Source organism: Arachis duranensis, chromosome 2 (genome assembly GCF_000817695.3).
Source record: "Arachis duranensis cultivar V14167 chromosome 2, aradu.V14167.gnm2.J7QH, whole genome shotgun sequence".
Taxonomy (NCBI): Eukaryota; Viridiplantae; Streptophyta; class Magnoliopsida; order Fabales; family Fabaceae; genus Arachis; species Arachis duranensis.
The window spans coordinates 76195347-76204151 of NC_029773.3; the positions used below are offsets into that span (position 1 = coordinate 76195347).

General features: G+C 34.8%; 1 protein-coding gene and 1 long non-coding RNA gene across 2 annotated transcripts; both read right to left on the reverse strand.

Moving 5' to 3' along the window:
* Positions 1-2236: 2236 nt before the first annotated feature.
* On the reverse strand, positions 2237-3013 carry LOC107475118 (uncharacterized). Its single transcript, XR_001589438.3, has 2 exons — positions 2966-3013; positions 2237-2533 (listed from the first exon to the last, which is right to left on the reverse strand). It is a non-coding gene; the product is annotated as an uncharacterized LOC107475118 (long non-coding RNA).
* Positions 3014-4398: 1385 nt separating this feature from the next.
* Positions 4399-8560, reverse strand: LOC107475027 (pentatricopeptide repeat-containing protein At5g38730). Its single transcript, XM_016094670.3, has 2 exons — positions 8284-8560; positions 4399-6251 (listed from the first exon to the last, which is right to left on the reverse strand). Exon 2 carries the CDS (start codon positions 6238-6240, stop codon positions 4432-4434), a length of 1809 nt encoding a protein of 602 aa, XP_015950156.1. The 5' UTR covers positions 6241-6251; positions 8284-8560; the 3' UTR covers positions 4399-4431.
* Between the last annotated feature and the right edge of the window lie 245 nt (positions 8561-8805).

The following is an 8805-nucleotide window of genomic DNA, read 5'->3' on the forward strand; positions in this document are numbered from 1 at the left end:
ATACATCAAAAGATTTTTGAAGGGTCATAAAGAATAATGAAAAAAGTATGGTTGTTCTATTATTTCATATGCTTGGACGGATAAGAGGCAAATGAGCATTATTAATTTTCTTGTAAACTCTCTATATAGGACAATGTTTTTGAAGTCTATTGATGCTTTTGATTATGCGAAGACTGGAGAGAAATTATTTGAGCTTCTTGATGATGTTGTGGAGAAAATTGGTGAGCACAACGTTATTCAAGTTGTAACTGATAATGGAAGCAATTATGTTCTTGCCGGTAAGTTGCTGATGGAGAAAATACTAAATTTGTTTTGGACCCCTTGTGCTGCTCACTATTTGAATTTGATACTCGAGGACATTGGGAAGTTACCATTAATTCAAAAAATCATAAAAAAAAGATCATTTCTTTGGTTAGCTTCACTTATAGTCACTCTAACATGTTAGCTATGTTGAGACACTTCACAAATGGTAAGGAGTTGGTAAGGCATGCAATCACCCAATTTGCCACCTCATTTCTCTCTTTGGAAAGGCTTTATGAGGAGAAAGGAAATATAAGAAGAATGTTCACCTCGGATGAATGGATAAATAATAAGTTGTCAAAGGAGGCAAAAGGGAAGGAGGCAACAAAGATTGTTATCATGCCCTCCTTTTGGAATCATGTCAAGTACACCCTTAAGATCATGGGCCCTCTTGTTCGGGTGCTTAGACTTATTGATGGGGAGAAGAAGCCACCAATGGAATATATTTATGAAGCAATGGAAAAGGCAAAGGAATGCATCATGAAAATATTTCTTAATGATGAGAGCAAGTACAATGATGTTTTTAAAATCATTGACAACAAATGGAATTGCCAACTTCATTGTCCGTTGCTTGCAGTTGGTCATTTTCTAAATCCCAAGTTGTTTTATGAAAACCCTCGCATTGAGCTGGATTTAGAAGTTACAAAGGGGGTGGTTTGAGTGCATCAATAGATTGGTGCCAAGTCAAGTTGTGCAACAGAAGATATTGGAGGAGCAAGCACTATACAAGGCCAGCTATAGGCTTTTTTAATCAAATTTTGCAAAATCTCAAAGAAAAAAGATTTTACCCGATAAGATTGTTATAAATTTTACAAAGCTTTATAAATTTAGTTTGATTAAAAGCTTAGACAAATTTATTTTAATTTTATAGCATTTTGGTGGCGGACATATGGGCATGAAACTCCAAACATGCGAGACCTTGCTATCAAGATCTTGAGCTTGACTTGTAGTGCTCCAGGATGTGAGCGTAATTGGAGTATATTTGAGCATATTTATACTAGAAAAAGAAATAGGCTTGATCATGAAAGGATGGAGAGTTTGGTTTTCGTAAAGTATAACCAAATCCTCAAAGAGGTACAACCTTAAAGATGAAGTTGACCCTATTGCACTCAATGACATTGATGAGTGTAATGAGTGGTTAGTTTGAGAAATTAGGACTGCCACCTTTCGAGATGATGATAATGTGGATGATGATGCTGATTTAGTTCATCCAGATGACAACATTGAGTTGGAATTGTGTTTGAAGCAATGGTGGGATATGAGCCTACGACAAATACTAGGAGAAGACAACAAAATAGAAAAAAAAAGGAACCTACAAGGGGTGGTGCAAATAGTGGACCAAGTCGGTCTAAGGCTTCAAAAAAATGAAAAGGAAATGCAGTAATTGTGAAGGAAGAAGAACCAAAATTTGAAGATGAAGAAGATTCTGAAAATGAAGAACAAGAAAAGGAGATTCAATTTAATGATACTGAATCACAAGATGATGAAGGCACAGAGAGACATGATAATAATCGTGTTAATTTGGATGAATTTGATGAGAGCTAGAATGTAGATGATTCATAGTTTTTATGTTTTATGTCTTTTATTTTATGACTTGCTTATGACTTTTAAGTTATGATTTACATTTGATGTTATATTTATTTGCTAAATTTACTACTATATTTGCTACATTAATTGGATGTTTTATGACTAAAAAATTGCTTATATAGATAGATTTTATAATTTATTATATTTACAATTTTTCTGTATTATTTTTTGTAGTACATATATGTGTATTTTTTAAGTAATCCGCCATTTTCGTCATATTCCGCAACGCCATCCACTATAACTTTATGACGGATTTTTGGCTCACAGTCATGAATTGCCATCCGCAATATAAAAAAAACTATGCATCTCAGTAGAAAACTTGTTGCTTAGATTCATGTAGGAAGGTTAGTCCTCAAGCAACACCAATAGCAACTTTGATTCTTGTTGCCCAAGGAAGCGTTTTGTCCTCCTTTGCATGCAATTCAATCTTCCACATTAGTTAATTACTGGACCAAGCCAAGATTCATGTGATATTATTAGTAGTAACTAAGCAACAACAGCGAAAATACTATGAAATAAGTGATTTTCCAAGTTTCTTTTGGGCATGTACTCATACACCAGAAGCCAGTTATCCCCTTCAAGGCAGTATCCAATAAGTTTCCCGAGATTTGAATGATGAAGTTGCCCAGGACGATTTCACTTCACTCTGTAAATTATGCATGGAAACTCTTTATCATATCATAATAGCAATTTGATGATTCATTTTAAGCAGAAGAATCATTACGTGAATTAATAGCTAGCAATCAAGTAACCTACCAACCACTCCTTATGAATTTGAAAACCAAGCATTTATTCTCAACCAAAGTAAACAAAACCATATGGGAGAAAAAGAAGGGGGAGTGGCTGCGGGGAGACGACCATAGTTATCACCATTATTACTTCTTTTTTTGGGGAGGGCGAAGTTTTATTGCTTGGAGGAATAGTTTTAATACAAAATTTCTAAACAAACAAATCACCTTAGTTTAGGTGACAAACAACTATTGATCATTAGATATTTTATTTGTTGAAATCATGACTCCATGACTTCAGAAAATAACAGCATATCTTTTTATTATTTTTTATTGATAAATGTATTTACAAATCTGAAATCCCAACTAGTTAAGTTTCCGTGAATGGAAGCCTTGCAAAATCAGCCCTTAATTTTCACCGGGTATGAATGATCACAAAAACAAATTATCAACTTATGCCCAAAGTACAGTAGGTAAGAGGAACCATACCAGCAGGAAAAATGGGTATCTCCAGGACACATGAATCATACACAAGCAAAAGAAAATTAAGAAATAATACAACAGACCAGCAAAGTAGTTGAATAAACTCAACAATAATGAGACAACAAAATTAATCTATATGATCAATTAAATCTAACAAATTGCTTAAATCTAACTGGTCAAAAAGACCACATAGCTAGTAACCGAAACCCTATCAAAAAGAAAAGAAGAAAAGGAAACCTTCAATGTGAACCCAAATCAACAAACAAAACCATAGCTAGTATCCTGAAAATTTGGGATCAATTAAATCCAACAAACCAGTTAAATTTCATCAGTGGAAGAAGAATTATTAAAAACTTCATCCAATGACCAAGCTCTAGACCCATCCATGAAAAAATTGAAGAAATAAAAAACAATTCAACAGAATAACTAATGAAACAGTAAATAAGATCTTAGGTAGCATTTGAAAGAGAGATAAAAATTTAGAGACAGGGAATGAAATAAGTCTCAGTATTGTGTTTGGTGTGAAGTGGGAGACAGAGACTGAAATAAGAATGAAGCTCTAATTTAATTTACACAAAAGATTAAGTTGGAATTAATTAATTGAAATAGGAATATTTTAGGTATAAAATGTTATTAAAGTTTTAGTCTTCGTCCCCAAAAATTTCAGTCTCCTGTGTCCCTACTTTTTAGGGATACTGAAATATTGAAATTTTGGAGACAGAGACTGAAATTTTAGTATCCGTCTCTGGGCCAACAAACATGATACTGAGTCCTAGTCTCCCATTCTCCGTCCCAATACAAACGCTACCTTAATAATCAATCTACCATGAAACTCATGAGGAAATAACACAGGAAACCAATCACAAATACTAGAAGCATTTCTTTGAAGTTCATGACACATTAGAAAACCAAAATTAATCTAATGCCTACAATTTCTAGGATACATGAGAAATCCTAAATCAATCTAATGCCTACTAACCTCCGAAATTTAATTTGATCTTCACCGCCACCATCATCAGCTCAGAGAATCAGAGGGAAGAGAGAAATCCAACTTGCAAAGCTAAACCCATCTTCTAGTGAATCCCACAAATCACTCCCAGAAATCTGCCCACCAGTACCTTCTCTCTGAACCCTAACCAAATAGCATCAGAGAGCTACAGCAGAGGGAGGCGGCAAAGAGCAGGTGAGACACAGAATGAAGAGATAGGAGAATATATAGGTGGCCACTTAATGCTATACAATAATCAATTTGTCATCTAGTCAAAATATGAAGATGGTTTTTGTAGACATCACACAGCAGTTGCAATCAACTGAAAATAAGACGAATTTATTATCATATTGCCATCTGTTGTATCTTATTCATTGTATTTCTTGACATCAGACCTAAATCCACTACATGATCCCAGAATATCTGTAACACTTTGCTTTCACTATTATCATCAGCACCCCTAATACATCTATAGAGTTTGATTGTTATCATCAACCTCTTCCTAGCCATCTCAACTAACACATTTGATGCAGCATTTGTATTCCCTGCTTTCCAGTAAGCATAGGCGATACTAGTGTAAATAACGCTATCAGCTGATATACCTTTTCCTTCCATATGATTCAATAACTTCTCAGCACATGCAATCTTTTCTAGTTTGCATAACCTTCTAATCAGTGCCCTATATACTGAAACATCAAGGCAAAGGCCTCTGCTTAAAAACTCATCTGGCAGTGCTAGAACTGCATCCATGTTGTTCTTCTTGCAAAGTCCATCCACAATCCATGAGTACGTAGAGTAATTTGGTGAAATTCCAGCATCAAGCATGCCAAAAAGATGCTCCTTTGCACTTTCCAGTTCATTTACCCTGCAGAACCCGTGTATCAGTGCCTTGTATGTAAATGGATCAGGCTTCAGCCCAGCTTCCAACATCTTATTCTTGAACTTCAGAGCAGATTTCAAATCTCCTATCTTGCAGTAAGCATTAATCAACGTGTTACATGTGATATTATCAGCTTGGAGTTTCCTTTCGCTCATCTCAGTCAACAATTTGTTTGCGTCCCTTATCCTGCCATCCTGACATAGCTTGCGCAGAATCGAGTTATAAGTGACAACTCCAGGGTCCAACCCCTCAGCCTGCATCAACTTGTGCAACTTCAAAGCTTGCCCGAGCTCATTCACCTTAGAATACCCATCAATCAATGTAGTATAAGTCACTTGATTCGGAGTCACATTGTTCTTCATCTCACTAAACATCCTCATAGCTTCCCTCATCCTACCTTCTTTACAAAAACCATGGATAAGAGAATTGTAACTAACAATGTCAAGACCTATCCCTTCTCTTTCCATTCTATCAAGTACTGTTAAAGCCTCATAGTGCATACCCTTCTTGCAATACAATGAAATCAAAGTATTGTAAGTGAAGATATCAGGAACTACACCCTTTTCCTCCATCTCGTTCAACAACTTCTCTGCACGCTCTATGTCACGTGACCTTGAACAAGCATGAATCAAGCAATTGTAGATATAAACATTACTGAAAAGCCCTACTTGAACCATTCCCTTGTAAACCTTCCACACCAAGTTAACAACCCCATCTTTAACCAAAGAATTCAACAGCACAGTGCAGGCATGCAAGTGTGGCTTAAGCCCAGAAACCCTCATATACTCAAAAACCTGAACAGCATCCTGCAGGGCTGGTTTCGACCTTGCATAAATTATTACAAGCCAGCTCAGCACTTGTGAATTTACCTCCGTGTCCTCATGGGACCTGATGAGAGACATCAAAACCGAAGGCGAGGAGAGGAAATCCCTCTGGGAAATTTTCTCGAGCAAGTGTTGTGCATCTCTGAAGTGCTTGTGCTTGGCAAGAATGTGAACCATGGCCCACGAGCAGTGCAAGGAGTGGGTATAGTTTGGGATTGACTGGACCCACTTGAAGAAAGGGAAGGAATGTGTGGGCCCATAACCATGGAGTGAGAGCTGCAGGAGGACGTTATGAACGGGCGTAGGAGTGAGAGCTGAACAAGAAGTGCCATTCTTCGACTTCAAGAGAGTGCACCAGTGACCCTTCACAACTACCGCGCACATGCTGCGAATTAAGAATTGGCTGTGACTCCCAGCGGAAACCATATCCCTCATTGATTTGATTTCCATCCATCATCACACTATAAGAAAAGGCAATATTTGTATCAAAAAAAGTTGTTACAATAATTGTTAATTTCGTTACTAAATAATTTTGAACAAAAGTAAAATTGTTACAGAATTGTTGCGGTAAATCCCATTTCAAAAATTTTTTGCAACAAAAACCGAAATTTTGCAAAACAAAGTAATATTTTGTAACAATTTTTTTATACAAAAGTTAAAATTTGTTACAAAATTGGTAACAATTTTTGACATGTAGAACTTTTTTGTAACAATTTAAACTTTCGTGTCATAATATTCTATTACAAAATATTACTTGTTTTTGTAACTTTTTTATTCTTTTTGTTACAAAAACAGAAAATTCATTTTGCAACAACACTTTTTTAAATAATTAATATATCAAATTATTTCCTTAACAAGCTAACTCAATATTTATATAATAATATAAATAATTAAAAAATCTCTTACATGTAATTGGGATTTTACAACAAAATAGAATTACAGTTCTACAGATTCAACTAAATATAAGTTTTTTCCTAACATAAACTAGTGTCATAAGGTTATAAATCCATGACTCTTCTAGCATGATATAGTCAATATAAGGTCTAGCATATGTCAACAATTTTGCACCCCTACAAATGTGAAGAATGAAAACAAAAATAATTAGAAACAACATATATAAAGTTTAGCTTCCTTAATAGAATTTCCACAACAAAAGTGTTTAGTCAATATAAAGTTCAGCTTCCATAAGAAACCAACTATATGATGTTTAGTCTTTCTTAATTCACCACCTTAACTCTTAAACATCTTTTATGTTTAATTAGAAGTTTTGAACCCTAGAAGTTAAAATTAACTAATCCATTTAAAAATCTATTCTCAAACTTTAGAACCACTCAAGAATACATATCAAGTATTGACAACATAAAGTCGAGCTAATTAATCACAGTTCAACCACAACTTAGTGTTCAATTTCATTAAATTTGCACAACTATCAATCATCAAACAACCACAAGAAAACATAAACGATCTACCAAAATTCTCATAACAAATATACTCAAATTCTCCAATTCCAATCACTTTAGTCTAACACCATTGATGTTCTCTTTCTAGCTCCACACTTAGTCTAACAAATTTTAGTGGTGTTGAAGTCTCATCTGAAAGACAGAACACCATTGCTAGCTAAGGTAAAAATTGCAGTCTTTTATATGCCATCAAGACCAGAACATCATTGCTTGACCATTTGAAAAACTAGTGCCATACAAAAGATATTCTAAAATCTCTTCAAAAAACTATGTTTGTGATCAGCTCTTAGCAAATGAATATCATTAGCAATTATTTATTTTTCTTAATTTAAAAGCCACTCATTTGAATTGCACATATGATAAACATAATGGACCGAGTTCCTTAGGTAAGCAATAATTATTTCATGAAGCCATTGCAAGAGCAAAAATTTAAAATGTCATAGGCAAGCATAAAAAGAATGCAAACACGGTCAACTATGATCTCAAAGAAAACATACCCAGTTAAAGAAACAGAACCAAAAACACTTATCAAAGTAAGAGTTCAGAGCAAAGAGTATTAAGATTGAAAGGTCAAATGAATTTGATTCAGCAGTGTTAGTTGCGTATAAAGTATAAACCCCGCCCTGTTTTAAAAAATAAAAAATAAAACAAAATAGGAATAAAAAAACCAGGAGCTCATCAATGGCAGAATAAGGGTACTCACATTGTTACATATTACGAAACAAAAACTTCAAATAATTAACAATCAAACTAAACCTAACTGCCTAAATAGCCAAAAGTGTCAAATGATGTCAAAAATACTAGTAAAATTACAGCCAAATCAGTGTAAAAAAAAACCCATCAAACTAACCCTAAGTAGCCAAATCTCAGTCTCAAATATCCAAATAAATTTAAAGAAAATAAACCACCTAAATCTAAAATCACAGTATTGTTATCAAGGAAAGAAAAATAGAACTGCAGGTAAAGTATCAAAGAATCAAACAAAGCCTGAATAAACCTAAGCAGTCAAACGGAGGTAACGAAAACGGCCTACCTTCAGGCTGCAGATGGCCAGCGATTCAGCGACGACGGTAATGGGGTCGTCGGTCGTCGCCCTCCCCGTCCCCTATTTCTCCTTCGATTCTTCTCCTTCCTTCGTTGCTCTGTTTCTCTCTCTCTGCGATTTTCTCTCTCTCCTCCCAGACTAGTCGGCGGTCCAGCAATGGTGGAGACCCTTTGTCGGCAACCACTTCCCCTTCTCTCCTCCCTCTTCTTCCTTCCCTCAGTATCTTTTCTTTGTTTCCCGTCTTCTTTCTTTTCTTTCTTCGTGTGTTTGAGACTAATTGAGATAAGTCTTAAAATAGTCTTTGAAGTTTGCACACAAGCCTTTAAAGTAATCTCTGAAATTAATAATTCTTTAAATTCATTGTTGAAATTACACTTTGAGATTCATAGTAGTTAGTCTTTGAAAAATTTTTCATTCGTGAAAATCTTGAGAAGTGAAAAAAAGAAAAGAAAGGAACATTGGAAACCACGTAATTTTACGTTTATTTAAAAAAATAAATAAATAAATAAA

Excerpts from the sequence above, each read along its gene's own strand:
- LOC107475027 (XM_016094670.3), bottom strand. The coding sequence starts at position 6,240 with ATGGAAATCAAATCAATGAGGGATATGGTTTCCGCTGGGAGTCACAGC.